Source organism: Lepidochelys kempii, chromosome 7, assembly GCF_965140265.1.
Source record: "Lepidochelys kempii isolate rLepKem1 chromosome 7, rLepKem1.hap2, whole genome shotgun sequence".
NCBI classification, from domain to species: domain Eukaryota; kingdom Metazoa; phylum Chordata; order Testudines; family Cheloniidae; genus Lepidochelys; species Lepidochelys kempii.
The window spans coordinates 33,565,619-33,587,317 of NC_133262.1; the positions used below are offsets into that span (position 1 = coordinate 33,565,619).

The window sequence follows — 21,699 nt, forward strand, 5'->3', positions numbered from 1 at the left end:
GGAGGTCAGGTAATTGGGGGATTGGAACAATGTGTTTTTGGAGGATTGGAGCCATGCATATTTGTGGGTGTTTGGGATCAGAGGGGTGAAAGGGATTTAGATTGGTGGTGATGTAGATGTGGGGCGATTGGGATTTGAGGGATGTGGTGATGTGGTTTCAGGATGAGTGTATTTTGGGGGTTGGGGTGACATTAATCTTGGGGTAATAAGGGACTAAGGCAATTTGGAATGCAACAAAGGGGATTTTGAGGACTGGTGATTTGGGATTGGTGGTAATGAGGATTTGGGGCAATTGGGTTCAAGGGTGATGTAGATTTGGGGGATTGGGCTGATGCAGATTTGGGGGTATCCAGAATTGGGGACAATGGGGATTTTGGGGCACAGGCAGCTGACAAGGAAACCTAGCCTGGCTGGCAGGGTGACCCCAATGTCAGGAACCCCTGAGGAGAGGGGGACCTAACTGGGAGAGCTGGGCAATGAGGAGTGGGTTAGAGGGGTGTAAGGCACAGGGGGAGGAGATGAGACAGAGTGAAAGGACTCTGAGGGGGAGTGCGGTTCTGGGCTGCTTCCTCTCTCCATGAGCTGAGAGGGCTGGACCCTGGCCTACCACAAGGCTGTAGAGGGGAAACCAGGGATGGGGCATGAGGTAAAACCCAGCCACCTCCTGTGCCCAGCCTCCTCTGTGGGCCCTGGCCTAGCGAGTGTCTGGGGGGAACCCCTGATGCTGCCCAGCTGGGCCCAGCCTCCCCAATGGGTCCTGGCCTAGCGAGCATCTGGGAGGAACCCCTGGCGCTGCCCAGTTGGGCCCAACCTCCCCAGTGGGCCCTGGCCTAGTAAGTGTCTGAGGGGAACCCCTGGTGCTGCCCACCTGGCTTGATCCAGCTTCCCTCACAGGCCCTGGCCTAGCGAGTATCTGGGGGGAATCCCCAGTGCTGCCCAGCTGGACTCAGCCTCCCACACAGGCCCTGGCCTAGCAAGCCTCTGAAGGGAGCCCCCAGCACTGCCCGGCTGGGCCCAGCCTCCCCCACAGGCCTAGCCTAGCGAGCGACCGGCTCTGACCGTACAGGTCCCAGTGCCACATTGCGGTAGCCCCACCCGCCCACACAGAGGACCCATGCCAAAGGCCGGCATCTCACTGCAGATCATCCCCAGATTACACTGCTGATTGGGCATCTTATTCTTAGCTGCACAGCCCCAAGGAGGCTTATGCTCTTAAGGCCGAAGGATAAATAGCCCAACTCCCTGACAGCAGCCAGGCCACCTCCCCGATAACGGCATCCTCCCCCCACAGCCGGCGCCAATGCCAGACTGAGGTAATTATGCCAGCAAGTGTTCCTGCAAAATCCAATCAGCACTGCCATTGCTGGCACTCAGGGACCAGCCTTTCCAGAAACAAATGAGGGGAGACAGGAATTGGGCCTCCTCTGTGCTGGATAAAGAGACCTCAAGGAGGATGTTTGTAGGGGAGGAAGCATGGGCCAGTGGACAGAGCACTGGCCTGAGAGCCAGGACTTCTAGGTTCCCCAGCTCTGGGAGAGGAGTGGGGCCTCATGGCTTAAAGCCAGGGTAGTTGGAGAAGGTCAGGACTCCTGGGTTCTATTCCAGCCTCTTCCACAGCCCTGCTGTATAGTTTTGTAGTATAAATATAGCAGTGGGCCTGTTATGCCAGGTACTGCACACTCTGTACCTCAGTTTTCCCTCCCCTCCTTGGCCTAGTGAGATTGTATGTTCTTCAAGGCAGGGACTTCCAGTGTGTGTCTGCTGTGCCTTGCACAATGCGGGGCTTTGATCTCAGCTGGGGATGCTGGGTACTACTTTAATAGTACCGATGATCCCTCACTCAGACCTGAGATGCAACCATCTCTGGGGTGGTGCACTGCCTCACCTTGCACTGAGATGCAGCTGTCTGTGAGGTGGGTTCTTTAACCCTGAGACCAATGTCTCTTACCAGCCCCCTCACTCCCACACAATGTCCTCTCTTTGCTCCACTTCCCCCCATACACACCATCATCTTTAGCCACCCCTCCCCTGTGACTTTTGAACCCTCTCCCCCAGCAGGCCCAGCCCCTGCTCCCCATGACTTCTGATCTCAAAACCATTGGGGTCCTCTGCTCCCTCATTCCCCAGACAGAGGGCAGGAGGGGAGGGAGTGCAAGTAGAGAGGAGATGGGTCTAACCAGACAGCTGCTCCCACTCCCCTGCAGTAGCCCAAGCCTTACCTCACCCCATCATAGGCCCCCTACTGCTATACTGAGGCACTGGTGTCAATACTATCAAAGAAAAGCACCACCTATTCAGCTCCTACACCACTGCATAACATACACACACACCCAGCACTGCATCAAGGCACCGGAGCCAGCACTGACTCCACAGGGCGAGCATTCCTCACTGAGCCCCCACCCTGTCCCCTGCAGTACAGTGCCCTGTAGTGCTGAACTGGGGCACCGGGGTCAGCACTGACTGTGAGAGAAAAGTACCGCCTACTGAACTCCCACTCCCCTCGCTGCAAACCACCCCAGTACTGTATTGGCTCTGCTCCCCTGGATCTGTGACCGAAATACCATGGCTTGCATCCCTACATTCAGGAATAGGTTGGTACCACCCAGCCCAGCACCTCTGGGCTGAATTGGAAGCCTATTTGCCCCATGTTCTGTGTTAACATGCCCAGATCTCCATGGGGAAGTGTGATCACTGCATTAGCACAATGGCACCTGCACATCGCTAATGCCACCATAAAGGCTTTGAACCACTCAGTCCCAGGCAGGCCTGATAATCTGGATTCAGCCCCCAAGATACTCATCCCCACCCCGGGGCTCCCTGCACCATGGAGTTCTTCCCAACACACATTTGAATTGTGCACCCAACTTATGACACCGCCGCCCCAGAAGCTGGGCGGCTTGGACCCCCTGTATCAGAGATTGGAAAACTATTCAGCCCAATCAAGCTATTCTTGACTTTCCCCTGCCATCCCCCTCTCCACGCTGCAGACAGGGCTAACCAGATTGTTCCCATTGCACCATTTGCATCAGTTCTTTCTGCATAAAACTCAGATCCCACTATTGACCTACTAGCGAGCTCAACCCGGACCCTAAATGCAGCGCAGGGCCCTGCCATGTGGCACTAGCTGGCAGAGCCATCTTGCACGCACACACATGCCAAACATTTCAAAACAGGGGCTTCCAGTTCTGCCCCACAGTGCAGATTTCAGTTCCTGAGTCAGGTGGCCAGACTTCCGAAAGAACTTGTACCCAGCAGCTCCCAGTGTTGGCAATGGCCGCCCAGTGCCGGGGCACAGCACGGCCAAAAACAAGCCCACACTTACAGAGAGAGGCACACACCAAGACAGATAGGCAGGGATAGAGACACAAATCTATGTATGCACACTGTGAAACACCCCAGCAGAGCTGCGCACACAGCCAGCTCCACATCCACACACACATACAAACCCTCACAGCCAGATATGCATGCACGCAGAGACACATACTCCAGCAAATACGGAGACAGGTTCACGCACCCAGATACACAGAGGTGCAAACACAGAGAGCTATTGCCAAACAAAGGCACCCAGAGACACACAAAGAGCCATGCACACACCAGAGGGAATCCAGCTCAATGTGCGCGCACACCCGGCATCTCAGACCGGCTGCTCCCCCTGCCATTCCCCAAGGAGCATGCTGGCCTGCCTCTCCCTCCCCCACAGCCCGGCCTCGCGTCAGGCGCAGAGACCGGCTCTAGCCTACATGCCCCTCACTTCCCAGGTGCCTGCATCCGGGTGCCCCCACATCCCTGCCCCACCTGGGCATCCCCAGCCCGCCTCCCTTCCCCACCCCGAAGCGCCAGGAGCAGCCGGGAACCCCTCTCCTCCTCCTGCTGCCAGGGATGCAGAGACAATAGCAAGCCCCTCCATCTCCCAGGAGCCCGGCTCACCTCCCTCCGGGGGACACCCAGGGCTCCTTCCCCTCGCTCGCGTCCAGATTCCACAGCCAGGGAGGCCCCCAGCACCACACGGGCAAGCTCGGGGACCGGCGGGGAAGGGCTGGCTGTGGCTGCTGGCTGCGGTGCTGTGAGCGCATGGATCTGCGTGTGTGAGCGCGCGTCACCCGCAATAGGGAGCCGGCAGGAAAAAAAATCACAATAGCATCCTCTGGCGCCCACCGGGGCTCCCGCAGGACTCTGCCAGCCCTCCCCAGCCAGCCAGCTGGTCCTGCCACGGCGGGGTCGGGGGGTTGGGGGAGAGGACAAAAGGAAGGGGCTTTTCCCAGCTGCACAGTGGGAGGGAGCGGGGAGGAAAGGCTGGACATGGGGCCTAGACAGGGATGGGTAAAAGCCATGTGGTGCTCATCCAGCACCCGGATGCAGCCACCTCTGGGGTGGGGTGTGGGGGGCTGTTTATACAGGAATCCATTGCCTGGCCCTGAGCTGCAGCTGCCCCAGGGGTAGGGAGTGGTGGCTATTTATACAGGGATCCATTGCCCCAGTGCTGAGATGAAGCCACCTCTGGGCTGGGAGCAGGGCCTGTTTATACAGGAATTTTTCACCCCAGCCCTAGATGCAGCTGTTTTTGGGGTGGGGAGAAGGGCTTTTTAACAATATACAGTAGTGTAGTAATGTTATACAGCTGTTTAGGACAAGGGTGAAAGGGGAGGATCCCAGGGACAGTGACACCCTCAGTCCTTGGTATCTGTAATGATCTTAAATAGATCCTTGCTCCAGTCGATGTCCCCAAGCCCCCCCTCCCACATGGTCTCCCACTCCTACCTAAAGGCCACAATCACAGCCAGCTCATTCCTAGCACCATAGTCTATGGTATCGACTCAGAATGCCCCCTCCTGGAGCACACTGCTCTCTGTACACCAGCGGTTCTCAAATTGTGGGTCAGGACCGCAAAGTGGGTTGCGAACCTGTTTTAATGGGGTCGTCAGGGCTGGCATTAGACTTAAGGGTCCGAGCCAAAGCCTGAGCCCCACTGCCCAACCCCTACCACCCAGGGCCAAAGCTCGATGGCATCAGCCCTGGGTGTCGGGGCTCAGGTTACAGGCCCCCCACCTAGGGCTGAAGCCCTTGGGCTTTGACTTTGCTCCCCACTCCACCCGGGGAGGCTGGGTTTGGGCAGGCTTACACTTTGGTCCCCTCTCCTGGGGTCATGTAGTAATTTTTGTTGTCAGAAGGGGGTCGCAGTGCAATGAAGTCTGAGAACCCCTCCGTGTATTCAATGAGTGTCCTCAGCTGCACACCACAAAAGGGGGCTTAAGGTGGGTGCGAATGGCCCCCTAAGCCTCCCACTCCCCTTGAAGGGAGCATCTGGTAATAGGGCTCCTAGCCCCCCATCCCAGTGTATGGATGCGGTGCAGTGCACACTGGCTATTCACTGCATCCCCACCGCTATGGGACACAGGATAAAAGATCCCTTGCAACCGACACACCTGCAGATGTTCGGAATGCAAACTTGTGTTTAATGATAACTTGCACCATATCTTACACGTTAGAAGAGCTTTTCACTATAAAGCCTATTTGAAAGGACTCCTCGCTGTGGGAATTGCCCACCCTAAAAGCAGCTGCACCTGAGTGCTGGGTGAAGGTGTATAAACAGCCCCCACACCCCAACCCCCAGGTATCTCAATGCTAGGCATTGGATCCCTGTATAAACAGCATTGCACACTACCCCAGAGGTGCCTACAACTCAGAGACAGGTGAGGGATCTCTGCATAAACATCCCCCTCTGTCCCATCCCAGAGGCAGCCGCATTTTAGCACTGGGTGAAGGATCCCTGTAAAAGCCCTAATTTTGTGAATTACCCAAACCAGCTGTTTAAAAAGAAAAATAATCCCCTGTTGCTTGCAACTATCACATTCCCCCATAAGTCATGAACAGAGCTTGACCCCATAACTTTCTGACTTGAGCATAGACCTTTGCCACCCGAGCTACAGGAGTAATTGCTGCATGAATTAGCCTCTAGAGTAGGGCTTTGCATACACTTTGCCAGTGGGTTACACAACTCCATTAGCACTTTTCCAAACACCAAAGTTGTCCCTCTTTGACTACTCCATTCTAGTTGAAGAGGTACAACCCCTGCTAGTGTGGATATGGTTATGATGAGATAAAAGTGCTTATCCTGGTATAGCTATTCCTGTACAGGAAGGGGAATAAGCTATCCCAGGATAAGACATCTTTATATCAGTATAGCTGCTTCCACACTTGGAGTTGTCCTGGCATAACATACGGGTAAAAAAAAATTCCCTCCCCAACCAAAATAGTTATACCGGGACAAAATCCGTGTGTAGAGTAGCTCTCAGATAGCAGTAGGCTATTAGAACACTGCATGCTAGCCCTGGGTCTGGGAGGGAAGTGGGCAAAGCGTTTAGCAATTGGATAACCATGGCACATATATTTAGCACGTTCGTTCTAAAAGGCAGTGCAGCAGAGTGGCTCCGACACAGCTCTGAGGTGTTAGAGTGTGGACTCAACTCCCAGCTCCACCTGAATTGACCTTGTGTAGCCTCTCTTTTAGATTATTTGCAAAATGGAAGTGGGGGGCTAATATCTGAGTAATTAAATAGTGGGGTGGAATGTTGTCTTGGTCAATAGTAAGGTCTGGGAAGTGCCTGGAAATATAAAAAGCAAAAAGCAAAGGGGAGATGTGAAGGCAGGAGCTTCTGGTTCCAAGCTCAGTGCACATTCCCCTTGACTACAGGATATGCAGTGGTGCCATCTGCTGTCTCTCAAAAACGTTGGGTAGCCTGATTGCATGGACTGAGTATATATTAGAGCAGCTCTGAGGCTGCTCTCATTTACACCCCAGGAAAAGACCTCATAAGCCCCCTTAAACCCTTCTCCTGTATCTGTGTGCTGAGAGCAGGACTGAAGAGGACAACCCAGCTCTGGGGAGACCCTCCCTCATAGACTCTGCACTCAATTCTGATCCCCTGCCTTTGAGAAAGAAGGTCAGAGTGGGGCCTGGGGGTGGAAACCAGGACTCCTGGGTTCTTTCCTGGGCCAGAATCATCACACTGTCAGCAACCTGTTCAACTAATATTGTCCATAACTGGGAACGGGTGACGGGGGATGGATCACTTGATGATTACCTGTTCTGTTCATTCCCTCTGACGCACCTGGCATTGGCCACGGTCGGAAGACAGGACACTGGGCTACACGGACCTTTGGTCTGACCCAGTATGGCCATTCTTATGTTCCCCGTCCGTATTCCATGGCCCGCCTCTCATTTGCACCCCATAGTAATCCCCTACCCCCTAGGGTGAGTGCTCTTAGAGCCTGCAGTAGGTTACCTGACCTCCCTCTTGCCAGTGTTCATTATGGGATACATCAGCATCTCCCTGCTGACTAGCAATGGAGCAGCCTGATAGCGCAGCATAACCCAACAACATCATAACCTAACATGACTGGATGACTCTGCTTAGGAGAAGCCCGGAGCTGGAATAGCAGGGGGCTGTGGGCTGGGACTGGGGGGCTCAGCAGAGCCATGTGTGTTTGTGGGAGCCCAGGGCTGGGATTTCACCAGGGTGACTGGTCAGGACTGAGGGGCACTGGCAGAGGTGCAGGGGAGCCCAGGGCTTGGGTAACAGGGGGTTGCAGGTCAGGATTGAATGGCACTGGCAGAGCTGTGTGCAGAAAGCCCATGTAGTGAGCAACTGGAGCCAATAGTATGAGCCCCCTCATCCGCCCTGTTTTCCTGGCACCCTGGGAGCAGTGAGGCAGGGAGCTCTGACCCTGCCAGCTGCAGGCAGACACCCTGGCCCCCATCCTTCCCCAGATATATCAGGTGGGTCCACTATGGTATCAAAGGCCCCTCAGCCCCTCGCAGGACCTGCCTTCAGATCCAGAGACCATCCCCTGGAGATACCCCACTGCACCCATCCACTCCTTCCCAGCCCCACTTGGGCATCCCCAGCCCAGCTCCCACCCTCCCCCGCACCATGGGTAGCTGGGATCCCCCTCCCCTCCTGCTGCCAGGGATGCAAAGACAATAACGAGCCCCTCTATCCCCCAGGGCCCGACTCACATACCTGGGGGGTGGCATCCAGGTCTCCTTCCTCCCCGCCGTGGGCAGACCTCACTGCAGGCAGCGTCTGGCTACTTGGAAGCTAGGGGGCTGCCAGTGGGGGGCTCCTTGTGAGTCTTAAGGCTGATCCGATGAGGTCCGAATCACCTGTCCCATCCCCCGTCCCTGATGGGGGTGCAAGCATCACATGTTGCGCTTGGGTGAAACCCGGCGTCCAAGGGCTCAGCCCGAACGAGCAGTCCTGGGCGGCAGAATGGTCCGGCCAGGAATGGCTGGAAAAGCGCCCGCCTCCCAGCCACGAGGCACAGCCATTGGGCGCCTTCCCCACATCAGTCACACACAGGGAAATGGGACTGGGAGACGATTGAGGGGTGGTTGATTGGGGGCTGGGCTGCCCTATCTCACCCAGGGGATCAGAGCACAGAATGGGGAACCCCCTCCTCATATCTAGGAAATGGGCCCGATCCTGCTCTCATTAACCGTGGTGTAAATCCAGAGTCGCCCAAACAGATGAGGACAGGATCCTGAGGTGGAGATTAATCCAGAGTGAGTCCTGATTGGGTTTGTACAAGCGCCATGGCACAGTCAGGCCTCATTAGTTGGGTGTGAGGGGTCTGACCTGCCAGGGGCTGAGTGTGGGGCACCTCCCCAGGAACAGTGCTCACATCCCAAGTGCTAGGAGCAGGGTTTGGCCAAAGAGATCCAGTTTGCATCCTTGCAATCCAGCTCCCTGGTGCTTAAGGGCATAAGAGCGAGTGCAGTGCAGCAGGCTGGGACCCAGAGCTCATGGGTTTTCTTCCCACATCTGTCACTCACCTTGGTCAAGTCTCCACTCTCTTCCCCTCTCTGTGCCTGTTTCCCCTCCTACCCTTTTTGGTTTCAACTGTGAGCTCTTCGGGGCAGGGAATGTCTCTCACTGTGTGTCTTTGCAGCACCTGGCATGGCAGGGTCCTGACCTCAGTCAGGGTCTGTGCAACACCCCACACAATGGAGGCCCCAATCTCAGTTGACATTTGTGCAGTGCCTGGCACCATGGTGGCCCTGATCTCTGTTGGGATCTGTGCAGCACCTCGCACAGTGGGGGCTCCTGATCTGATATGGCACTACCATATTACACATAACAATAGGATTGTGTCATCACAGGCTCCAAACCAGTGAAGCCAGAGCTCTTGGGGAGGAAGGACTTTACCTAGGCTGTGGAATGCCTTTTGTGTTAAAAGCCCATTTAACTCAAAAACCAGCAAACACTTGGCAGAAAAGTGTTCTCCATTAATCACTTAGGCTCAAGTTTTCCAAAGTGACTCATTTTGGTACCCAACTAGCCTTGACTTAAAGGGCCTTGATTTTTACTTCACTCCTGAGCAACAGGCCCCTTTGAGGTGTCTCAAATTGGGCATTCCAAAGACTAAGGCCCCCCAAATGTCCAGTCACTTAGATCCAAGCCCAGAAGGGATCATTAAATCATCTAGTCTGCCCTCCTGTATAGCACAAGCAGGAAAATATCCTCCAGACACCCCTGCATTGAGCCCAGTCACTTGTGTTTGACTGAAGCATTTTCCAGAAAGGCAGCCAGCGTGGACTGGAGATGGAGACTCCACCCCTGCCCTTGGGAGTTTGTTCCAGTGGTTAATCACTCTCCCTAGCACACGTGTGCCTTTTTTCTCATTGGAATGCGTCTGGCAGCAGCTTGCAGCCACTGGCTCTTGTTCAGTCTTTCTTTCCCCACAAGGTTAAAGAACCCCTACCTCGTACCTGGCACCTTCTCCACATGAAGGCCCCCAGGCACCATCATCAAGTCACATCTCAACCTTTTTTTTTGATAAACTACACAGATTGAGTTCCTTATGTCTCTCACTGTCGGGCATTTTCTCCAACCCTTGAATCATTGTTGGGGCTCTTCTCTGCACCCTTTTCAATTTTTCACCTTCCTTTTAAAAATGTGACCACCAGAACTGGATGCAGTATTCCAGGCTCAGTCTCACCCCTGGGCAATCCCAGCCCGTCTCTACTCTGCTACTGAGCCCATCACTGTGGGATGGGAGTGGTTAGTACAGACCCCTTCCCCTTCCTTCAGAGGCTCAGGGACAGCCCAAGCCACATTGCTGAATCGCCGCCAGCCCAGAGAAAGGGGAAATGAGGCATGATGCTGCTATTTCTAGATTAAAAACCCAAGGGGAGAACACCATTCCCCTTGGTTTTGTATTTTAAAATCCACCCAGGCAGACCCCACCCACCCAGGAACCAAACATAAGGGCACAGGCATCAACCTTCTCGCTTTCTCAGGTCATCTTTACTGAGCCCCTCTGCAGAAATACAGTGTGCAGGTGGGAGGGGTATGTTGGCAGCATAGGCAGCATCTTCTTCACAGTGGGGGTGGATTAAATAGTGGGGGGCCAGTGCAGCCATTTGTATTAGTGCAAAGCAGGTGTGGGGTGGGGCTCAGGTCCCGGGGTGGGACCTTATCCACAGAGCCAGGCATCAGGTGTAGGGGTTTCAGGTGTTCTGGGGGCAGGGTCCCTGCTGGGGAATGGGAGTTTAGTGAGAGGCTGGCAAAGGAAATCACAGGTCCACGTGCCGGGAGCTAGGCCCACACCCTGACGTCCGGGAGCAGCAGGGGAAGACATGCTCAATGGCCAGGCTGGGATGCAGGGGTCCTTGCATTCCACCCTGGAGCTGCAGCCAGCCAGCAGAGGTCACAGTCATCTGTCCCCCAAGGAAGGGGTAAGGAGTTGCTGTGGTCCTGGCCCCACCTCCTAGTACTTGGTGGTGAAGTTCGAGAATTCCAGAGTGGAGATCTCCCTCTCATTGGAGAAGACAGCCCGGTCAATGCGGGACATGGGGCTCCCTACGTTGCGCAGCCAGTTCTTCCTGTGCGGGTAGGGGGTAGAGCATCCATAAAGAGAGCTCGGGCTCCCAGCCCCATTGCTTTAACCACTAGACCCCACTTCATTCCCAGAGCCAGAGATAGAACCCCAGAGTCCTGGGTTGCAGCCTCCCCCATGCCCAATACATTCCACTTCCCTCCCAGAACCAGGAATAGAACTTAAGAGTCCCAGCCCCTCTGCTCTAATCACTAGACACCACTCCTTTCCCAAAGCTAGGGATAGAACCCAGGAGTCCTGGCTCGCTGTTTACACAGCTGGCATTTACCCAGCTATGATCCCACACAAACAGGTTCAGCCTGTAAAGTCCATGTGGAACCTGTTTCCTCTTTTATCTCCTTCCAGGACCTGAAGCAAAGATGGGGGAGACTGGTTGCTATAGAACCTGCCTTTCCCCCATTATCTCGTTCATGAAAAGGGATGGGGGAATGAAGCAGACTGGCTGTTATAGAAGCAGCCCCAATTTGTTCAAGCCCTGAAGGTGGTGGAAATGGGGGGAGACTGGTTTCTATGGAAACTGTTCCACTTCTCTCTCTGTCTCCAAATGTTGAAGGTGATGGAAGGGGGACTTGTTGCTATGGAAACTGTCTCCGGTTGTCATCTCTGAAGGTGACGGAGCCGTTGCTACGGAAGTTGCCCCGCCTGCCCTTCCCGGTTGCCACGGGTGATGGGGGATGGGCAGGCAGGTTTCTATGGCCCCTGAAGAGAGAAATTAATCAGACAAATTCTCTGTCCCTTCCTGAGGGGACGCTAATTGGGGCCGAGCCAAGGCCCAGATTTTCCAGCCACTGATTGGCTAGGGCAGCAGCACCGGGGGAACTGCCCTAGTTAGAGGCAGGAGGGTTTCAAATGGGGAATGTGACAGTCTATGATCCTGCAGCTTGGACCTAGGGATTAACCCCTTCCCTCCTGCAGGGGAGGGGATCGGACTTGCCCCCCCCCCACACCACCCCTGCAGTCTGGCCGACACCTTGGGCCTGCATATCACTGGAGGCGCCAGAGAGAACATAGGTCTTTGGAAGCGGCTTTGCTCCTTCACAAAGGGATGTTTCCCATCTTGGAGATCTCAGGAATGTCAGGTCAGCTCTCAGGATCAGGCACTTTCACAGCTCTTCTTAGAGAGGCAGTGTTGCCCAGTGGACGGGGTGCTGGGACTTAGGATTCCATTCCCAGTGCTGCCCCTGACCTTGGACAAGCCCCTTCCCCTCTCTGTGCCTGTTTCCACTGCCACCATTTGTCTGTTTAAACTGAAGTGTGTGTGTGAGAGGGTGCGCATGAACTGTCTATGCAGCACCCTGCACAATGGGGCCCCAATCTCAGTCAGGGGGTCTGTCCGGCACCTAGTATAACGGGACCCCGATCTCAGTCTGCAATGCCTGGTACAAAGGTCTGTGTGGCTCCCAGTACAACAGGTATCCGATCTCAGTCAGGGGCCTGTGCGATGCCCAGTACAACGGGGCTCTGGTCTCAGTTAGGGGGGGGTCTGTGCAGCGCCCACAACAAACAGGGACCTGATGTCAGTCAGGGGATCTGTGTAATGCCCAGTACAATGGTCTGTGTGGCTCCCAGTACAACGGGGACCTGATCTCAGGCGGGAGGTCATGTGCTGCAACCAGCACAACAGAAAGGATCCTCAGTCGGGAGGGTTTGTGCAATTCCTGGCATGAGGAGGTCCTCCTCTCAGTCAGGGGGGTCTGGGCAGCACCTGGTGTGACGGGGGACCTGATCTCAGCTGGATGCGGGTGTGCCGCACCTAGCACAATGGGGAACCCGATCTACAGGGAGAAGCTGACTGGTGGGTGGGTGGAAAAGTCTGGAAGTTCTTCGAGTGGGGCAGGTGCTCAGCTATGCTACAAAGGGCCTTCAACACTTGCAGCTTGTGTTTGATGTACACGGGTGAAGGAAGAGCTGGGGATACACAAAGAGGAGTCTTTTCCGTATCTCTCCACATCCTGGGATCCTTTATCTCCTCTTTACGCTGGAGTGATATCAGCAGCTCCCTCCCGCACCACTAGGGGGAAAAAGCAGCTCCCCAACCCCAACCCTGGCAGCTATTCACCTCCCCCTGCTCTGATACCCGGAAGGGTGAGCAGCACCCATGTTTAACACTGAGCCAACTGGTGAGCTAGGAAGCCTAGCTGATACTCACATGATCTCAATCTTCTCCTTGGGCCCTTGCACCTGCCCAGTCACAGTCCCACGGGAGGTGTTCTTCACCCAGCCTACCACCCCCAGCTTCTTGCCCTGGTCTTCTGTGTACTGGAGAGGAAGAGACAGGATTATCAAGGCCTTGCATGAGCCAACAGAACGGGCATTTGCCTCAGTCCCCAGCATACAGCCTCTCCTGCCCTGTGCACTGATCTCTGAATGGCACAGCCCGGGCTGTGCACCACCCAGCATGTAGCTCTCTACATATCCATGTGGAAGTGCAACTCTGAGGGGAAGGATTCTAGCTCCCTCAGGTCTATATGGGGAGCTTCCACCCCAGAGAGGGTGGGACAAACTTGGTTTTCTCCCTGCCTCCTGCAAGGCTTCCAGCTTTTCATATGCCTTTGCAGATGGGTAACCACATTCCTGTCTCGGCTTGGGTATCAGCTGCCAGCCAGGGGCACCAGCAGGAGGAGGAACAGTCAGCATTAGACAGGGCGCTCCCTACAGGCTAATGACTTCACAAGCGCTTGTCCTGGGTGGTGGCCTGAAGCCTCATTGCAATTATCCATCTACTGCCTCTATTCAATCCCTATAGACAGAGAAACCAGCATCCTATGAGCTGAGCTAGACAGGTGGAGGGGTGTGTATGGGGATAGATAGATCACTAAATAGACAGAGGGATGTTTATGGAGGGGGGGGGTGGATGGATGGACGGCTAGAGACAGACAGCATCTAAGATTACTAGAATCTAGGCGAATAGCTGGATGCAGTAGATAGAGCCAAATATTAGGAGAAAGGTAGCTAAAGCAGGCCAGGAGGATCGAGAGAGCACAGCATCTGAGATCTATGATGATAGCTGGATCACAGAGGCACTAGCTATGCCAGAGTTCAATCAAACCAAGCTCTCATGGTAAGAGCCGACGTTTCAAAGTGCTCTAAAATTTACGCACACACTAAGTCTGGAAAATTGCTATGCCCCACCAGGGTCACCCCCAAAAACTGAGCTCATCCAATCAGCTTGGACCAACCAGCTTAGGCTCAGCAGTCAGTCCAAGGTCCTGGAAGCAACATTAACATTATGAGAGAGTCTTTTGGGCAATATAAATTGGCATCCAGGATGGATGCACACCAGAGAAAGGATTTGCAGGTACATCATCGAGATGCATTGGGCCATTCCTTCCTTTTAAAGCTATTGTCCCAGGCTCTCTGCAGAATCTAGCAGACACTGCTGCGTCAGTTACACTCAGGGAAATTCCCCCTCTCAGAGCTGTTGTCTCAGATTCAGGCAGATTCTCCTGCAGTTGCTTCACTTGGGGCATGTTTTGAAGCTTGTCTTTCCAACAGTAGCATCAGAAACTTTCTTTTTTTTCTTTAAATGGCCCTGAGATTCCACTGCAATCAGATGGCTCCAGTATCTGGGGCCCAAGGCACAGCCCTCTAGCACTTATGCCTGCATCTGGCCCTGATTCTACATAGTGATGCCATCCAGTCACGTTGCAGAATCCCAAGTTTCAGGGCAAGAATCAGGCCGGCTCGTTGTATTCATGGCTCTGATCAGCCCTGCTTCAAAAAGGAAGAGGCTTGGGCTTACAGGCAGTATGGATTTGGCTCCATCCACCTGATCCACACTTCAGTTATACCCACTGGCCTTTTCTCTAGTAAATATTGGAAAGAGATTAGAGATTTGGTTCAGGTGTGTACACAGATTAGAATAATTCCCTTTCCCCAAATTTGCACCACCACCACACGTGGGGGATTTTTAAATGGTAAATGGCTCAAAAACTTCCCTTCCTTAACCTGGAATCTCATCCAAAACACTATTTATTATCATTAATATTTTGAAAAAGAGATGGAAGGTGATGGATTGAAACAGACTCTTCACTGTTTGGTAGGGGTGCAGCAAATGACTGAATAGGAGTGGATCATAACAGGGGACCCATGTTGCCCAGTATCCCATCTCCCGCAGCAGCCCAGTCCCTGCAGCTCTGAGGAAACTGCAAGACCTCTGTTCCCAGGGGAAATTCCTTCCTAACCCCAATAGTTATAAATTGGCTCATGCCCTGAAGCATGTGGGTTTAGATCCCTCTCAGACTCTTGTCTCTTAGTTAGTATTTACTATATTAACTCTGTACATTCTCATTACACATAGAAATGGCCAGTTCTTTTGTGAACCCTGCTCAGCTCTAGACCTCAATAAGATCAAGTAGCAATGAGTTCCAGTCTAACCATGCACTGGGTGAAAAAGCTTTTCCAAGGGAGGTCTGCACCAGCAAACTCAGTGCCCAGGAGGGAAGCAGGGTGGCTGGGGCAGGGAGGTCCAGCACTTGTATTCACTGCATCAAGCTCCTGAGAACCCACACTAGGGCCTTTCAAAACTTCTTGTAGCGTGGGTTGCTGGCCATAGAGGTGCGCATGCTGATAAGTGAGGGAGTTCTCCTCTCCCTGCACATGTTGCTCTATCACCAGAGACTTTTCTCCTCTAACCTGCTCCTTGCATCCGCAAGCCCAAGACTTCATCTGGTCCCCTTCTGCCTTGGACCGTCCTCTCCAGCAAGCAGCTCCTGATTTTGGCTACCGTTTTCAACATTACTGCTGGCCTGGGGACCCTGACAGCAGCTCCTGTTTGGTAGCATAGGCCCTTAGTGCATCCAACTATGGCTTCTCCTCCCTGCCCGCAGCTGCTTCACACTGGCTTGGGAAGGAGAGTCTGGACTAGGGGCAGTTGGGAATCAGGAGACAGTGTCATGCGACCCAGCATGCTGCCCCCTCCAATGGGCTGTGCTCTAAAAGCTGGCTCCCGCCTCGCCCGCTCACACACCCTTCTCCCCACACACACACCCTTACCTTTCTAAAGAAGACACCTGGCGGGAAGAAAGAAAAGATGAGTCAGTTGCAAATAGACAGCAAATGCTGGGCATTAAATGCCAGCTCTGCTTCTTAATGATGTGGGAACCGCCAGCCTGGACCAGGCCAGGAGCCATCTATCCTGGGATCCTGGCACTGTCCAGCACCAGCTGCTCAGAGGAAAGTGCAGAAAACCCTGCCGTGCTGAAATAACCTGCCTCCTGGAGAAGTCCCTGCCTGACCCTTCATTAGCTCATGCCCTAGAGTATGATGGTGTCTGTCCTTGCCACAGCCTTGTTTGGTTTGTAAGATTTACTGCTCTAACTCTGGATAGTCCTGTTATCCACAGGAACATCCTATCCTTGTTTGGCTCCTGCTCAGTGCTTCAGCTCCTGTGGCAATGAGTTCCAAAGGCACCCAATGAGCCCACAACTCCACAGCATGTGAAATTTACTTCAGCATCTGAGGTATGAATGCAAATGAAACACTAGGCCCTGGCATCATCTAATTTACACCAAGGATCAGTCCTTCTATCTGGGTGTAAAGAAAACTCCATCAATTCTGAGGCCAGAATTGACCACTGTGATAATTCAGTCGGACCGCCTACAGCATCCAGGTCCCAAAATCTCACCCAGCGTTTCCTGCATAAGGCTAAGACATGAATGGACCTCACAACATCCAATGTATCAGTGAAGCACAGTGAGTTACCAGCAGCTGCCCACCAAATCAGTGGCAGAGCTAGGAAGAGAACTCTAGAATCTGGACTACCAATCCTGTGATTCAGTCATGACACTTTGCTTCCTCCCAGAGCAAAGAATAAAACCCAGGAGTTCTGACTCCAATCTCCCCTGCTCTAACCACTAGACCCTGCTCCTTTCCCAAGAGCTGGGTCTAGAACCAAGAAATCCTGACTCTTAGCCCCCAAACTCTTGCTTCAACCCACTAGACCCCACTCCTTCCTGCCTGAAAGAGCTCTACTGAGGGGTTTTACAATGTGCAATGGATGAAATCTCTGTTTTCTTCTACCGAGGGGCCCCAATCTCAAAATAGTAACCCAGGTGGGGTCTGCCCAGAGCTGGACAGAGGGAGACAACCTCACTCCCATGCTGAGAAATATCTCTGCACACACTGCTCAAGATGACAGTGGCATGTCTGGAATTGCTCCCTGTTCCCTATCCCTGGGATACTGGCTTTAATCAGATCATTTGGGGCTCACTGAAATCCTCCCAGCCATGCTGCATGGTAGCAGCTGTCCTGCTGCTAGTGAGATTTACTCTCCTTTCATGGGCTATTTGCAGCATTTGTGGCTAGAGCCAGCAGGGGAATGATCCTCTCCATTTGCAACAAAATCAATGCAGCAGGGCAACAGTGCAAAATGCAGCACACTTACCTTGCACGTCCCCATGGACCTCATAATCCAGGGCCCAGAGTCCTGAGGAAGCCATGGCACGGCATGGGCTAGTGTGGTGGGCTGCAGATGGAAGTTGGTGGGAGTGAACAAGGGTTTGCAGCACAGCATGTTATATGATCTGCTGCCGGCAGCTCCGTCTGCCTGTTTCTAAATTGGGCCTTTTGGATGGAGGCAGCATGGTGAGGAAGGAGCAGGCCAAGTCACTCATGCCACCCCCACCCTTACCCCTGCACCCAGCCCTCTCCCACTGCACTCACAAGCCCCACAGCAAACGCCTCCTCCTTCAGGCTCAGCCCCCTCTGTGTGGTTTCCCAGCTCCCTTACTTCCATACTATGGGAATTCCCCCCCCCAACTCCCAGTTACCTCCCACTCACCCCAGTGCTAACCTTCTTTCCCAAATACCCAACACCTGTATTGGGATAGGGCACTGGACTGACATGCAGGAGCCCTGGGTTGGCCACTGATCTGCTCCGTGATTTTAGACAAGTCACTTTCCCTCCCTGTGCTTCAGTTTCACCATCAGCTAATGATACTGCCTCCTTTATAAAAAGAAAAGGAGGACTTGTGGCACCTTACAGACCAACCAATTTATTTGAGCATAAGCTTTCGTGAGCTACAGCTCACTTCATCAGATGCATTCAGTGAATGAAGTGAGCTGTAGCTCAGGAAAGCTTACACTCAAATAAATTGGTTAGTCTCTAAGGTGCCACAAGTACTCCCTTTCTTTTTGAGAATACAGACTAACAGGGCTGCTACTCTGAAACCTGCCTCCTTTATAAAACACTATATAAGAGCTTGGTATCCCTCATGCTCAGTGCAGGGGTAATCCCCTCCTGTAACACCCACTCCTATCTCAGCAGCAACCTCCCACCCCTGTGCCAACCCCCTCCCAGCTACTTCAGACCTGCCCCCCCCCGCCCCCACCTGATCTCTATTGCCCTTGGAGAGCCGGGAGGGTTGGGCCAATTTTGGGGGGGAGGGAAGGATTGTGTGTGTCGAGCTGGGGGTAGAGCTAGGCGTTAGGGTCTGGAGTGGAATAAACTGGGGGGTTGGTCCTGGAGACGGTGAAGTATGGGGGCAAGACTGGGGGGGTGGCTGGGGTAGAGCTGAGGGCTGGGGGTTCAGTGACGGGCTGGGATGTGGGGGATTCAGCGCGGGAGCTGGATCTGGGTGGGATGGGGGGAGCAGGCTCGGGATGGGGCCAGGCGATCAGTCCTGGATGGTTGGATCTGGGGTCTAGGGCTGGCTGCGAGGGGTCTGGCTATGGCGCTGCGCTGTGAGGTTTTCGGGGGGGCTGGCTGCGAGGGGTCACGTCTGGGGGTGGAGGTGGGACCGGGGAGCTGTCTCTGGATGGGGCGGGGGGCGGTTCAGACCTGGGTGGCTGGATCGGAAGGCGGCGGAGGGGGCTGCGAGGGAGTTGGAAGCACAGGACGGTCGGCGCGCGCTCCCGCGGCTCCCTCGGGCGGGAATGAGCGTTCCCAGGGCGAGGCGGCGTAATGGAGGGAGCGGCTACGCGCACGGTGCGGGGGGGCGGAGGGTGATGGGAGGCTAAGTTGAGGGGTCAGGGTGGGGGGTGCTGTGGGGTCGGCTGGGGGAATGAGGGGATGAGTTAGGTTGCTGGGCGCAGATGGGGTTGCTGGGACCAACGGGGGCACTAGAGGATCAGGGATGTCATTATGGAGGGTGGGGTGTGAGGAGGGTGCCGGGGGTGGAGGCATTTCTCCCACTGCCTTTGAGGGCAGGTCCCTAGTATAGGCCTCCCTCTCTGCGTGTGTTGGGGAGGGGGCATCTTCTCTGGTATTAGGATCTAGAAAGGTCTTCCATTCCTCTCCACCACTGTACCCCCCAGCACACACATCTCTATTGCCCCTGGGAGCAGTTACCCTCACACTCACACATCACCCCCCCCCGCCCCCCAGACCCCTGTGACCAGCCTCACTGCCCTAGCCACCTAAATACATCCCCCCTCCCACACCCGCCGATCTGTGCCGTGCTTTACTGCACCATTATCCTCTGGCTCACTGGCCTTGATGGTGACCATGACATGGCTCACTGACCCTTCCAGTCTCCTTCGACCTGGGCAGGCTGGACATTATACACTCACTGGCTGCTTTTTTGTTTTGTTTTGTTGGGGATTTTTTTTGTTTGTTTTTTTAACATACAACTTTTCTAAGTGTTTTAAAATCCACATGCTTATTTGAATTGTCTTGAAATTTGTCGTGCTTCATAAGTGCCTGGGATTTGGGTAGTGGTCTCAATTTGGGGTCATGTGAATACGGGGTTTCTGACATAAATTCCTTCCGTAAAAATCATGTCATATCAAAAACCTCTGATTCTTATAATGTTTTTTCCACATCCCTGAGGCTCAAACTATGGTTCTGATCTTGCCCACTTGGCACTGATCTCAGTTAGTGCATGGCACCCACTTCCTTCTGGGGAAGCAATATTTCAAAAGTAATTGAGGGTAAAGTTGGTAACTCCAACACGGGTTGATCCTGCTACCTATCACCCTTGTGAGCTCTTTCCATCTAAAATCAGTAAGTCCCTAGTGGACTTTGTGGCTCATTCCACAGAAGTGATCCCTAAATAGATATGATCTGTGTATAGACCAGACTAGAGTGTGACTTTAGGATCCTAGTGAGAAGAGCAGCAACAAACAAGGAGATTTCAGGACTGCAATGCTTACAGATTTGATCATGTTGACAGAACCCTGTTGTGCTCTCAGGGATCAGACAGTGATGTGACTTTTGATGGAAAAAGTATGATTTCTTCGCAACTTCAGCCCAGCTAGAGAGAACTAGAAGTGCTTTTGGAATGAAAAATCATTTATAGACCTTGGAGTATTTAGTTGGGCCTGCAGGGGAAATAGACTGGAACCAGAGAGCTGCAACAAGGCTGTGCGAGATGAGAATACAGGCTGAGATTTGCAACAGGGTCTAGTGATTTTTGGGGTGCCCAATTTGAGACAGATTAAACGGGTTTTCAGAGGACAGTGGCCAGTCCAAGAGGGGAAATGGCTTTGTGGTAGTTACCTGCTTTGCTACAGACTTCCTGTGTGATTTTGGGCGAGTTACTTAGTCTCGCTGAACTGTTGTCACCCAGCTGTGCAAAGGAGATAATAGCCCTGCCCTGCCTCCCAGGGGGGATGTGCAGACAGATGCAGTAGAGAGGGCAATGTGCTCAGATATTCTGGTGATGGAGCTGTAGAACTAGCTTAGCCATCTAGAGACGTGCTCAGGGCTTTCTGAAAAATCAGGTGTCTTAAGCTCATCATGTCAAACATTGAGGCATCTGAGATCATTAGTAAAACAAACATTACAGAGTCCTGGATAGGCTATAACACTCATCCTGAGGCTGATGTAAAGGTGGCAGCTTCCACAATGGAGGACTGTGCTGTTGCAACAGCTCCGCAAAACAACAAGGGACATAGAAAACTCCCCAGTTTATTATTATTAACATCACAGTACCTCTTAGAAGTCCCAGCTGAGATCAGGACACCATTGGGCTAGGCATTGTATAGCCGTTCAGTGAGAGAGAGAGAGTCCTTACCCCTAAAGAGTTTACAGTCTAGAAGGATAACAGATAGGAGAGGAAACAAGCATCAAGTGTGAACTTGCCCACAGTCAGCAGCAGAGCTGGGGTAACATAAGAACATAAGAGCAGCCATACTGGGTCAGACCAATGGTCCATCTAGCCCAGCATCCTGTCTTCCGACAATGGCCAATGCCAGGTGCCACAGAGGGAATGAACAGAACAGGTAATCATCAAGTGATCCATCCCCTGTTGTCCATTCCCAGCTTCTCGCAAACAGAGGTTAGGGACACTATCCCAGCCCTTCCTGGCTAATAGCCATTGATGGAACTATCCTCCATGAACTTAGCTAGTTCTTTTTTGAACCCTGTTATAGTTTTGGCCTTCATAACATCCTCTGGCAAAGAGTTCCACAGACTGACTGTGCGTTGTGTGATGAAATATTTCCTTTTGTTTGTTTTAAACTTGCTGCCTATTAATTTCATTTGGTGACCCCTAGTTCTTGTGTTATGTGATGGAGTAAATAACACTTCCTTATTTACTTTCTCCACACTAGTCATGATTTTAGAGACCTCAATCATATCCCCCTCTAGTTGTCTCTTTTCCAAGCTGAAAAGTCCCAGTATTATTAATCTCTCCTCATACGGAAGCCATTCCATACCCCTAATAATTTTTGTTGCCCTTTTCTGAACCTTTTCCAATTCCAATTTATCTTTTTTGAGATGGGGCAACTACATCTGCATGCAGTATTCAAAATGCGGGCATACCATCGATTTATATAGAGGCAATATGATATTTTCTGTCTTATTATCTATCTCTTTCCTAATGATTCCAAACATTCTGTTCACTTTTTTGACTGCCG

General features: G+C 53.1%; 2 protein-coding genes across 10 annotated transcripts in view; both read right to left on the reverse strand.

Moving 5' to 3' along the window:
- SPTBN2 (spectrin beta, non-erythrocytic 2) overlaps positions 1-8,305 on the reverse strand; it is a 62,925-nt gene extending 54,620 nt beyond the window's left edge. For 2 of the 5 annotated variants that reach the window (XM_073352061.1, XM_073352063.1), the window contains exon 1: positions 8,022-8,303. The gene's annotated coding sequence lies outside the window, so the exon portion shown is untranslated. Of the gene's footprint in view, positions 1-3,927; positions 4,088-8,021 lie in introns of those variants that run through there. The other 3 variants (XM_073352059.1, XM_073352062.1, XM_073352065.1) reach the window with 2 other exon arrangements.
- Positions 8,306-10,285: 1,980 nt separating this feature from the next.
- Positions 10,286-18,808, reverse strand: LOC140914386 (acylphosphatase-2-like). Of its 5 annotated transcripts, none has more exons than XM_073352069.1 (5): positions 18,680-18,808; positions 17,285-17,365; positions 15,895-15,911; positions 13,049-13,158; positions 10,792-11,598 (listed from the first exon to the last, which is right to left on the reverse strand). In XM_073352069.1, exons 2-5 carry the CDS (start codon positions 17,337-17,339, stop codon positions 11,475-11,477), a joined length of 306 nt encoding a protein of 101 aa, XP_073208170.1. In that variant the 5' UTR covers positions 17,340-17,365; positions 18,680-18,808; the 3' UTR covers positions 10,792-11,474. The 5 variants fall into 5 exon arrangements, with proteins under 5 accessions (XP_073208168.1, XP_073208171.1, XP_073208170.1 ...); XM_073352068.1 differs by having other exon boundaries at positions 17,285-17,378; XM_073352067.1 differs by lacking the exon at positions 15,895-15,911 and having other exon boundaries at positions 10,286-10,885; positions 17,285-17,463; positions 18,680-18,792.
- Positions 18,809-21,699: the final 2,891 nt, after the last annotated feature.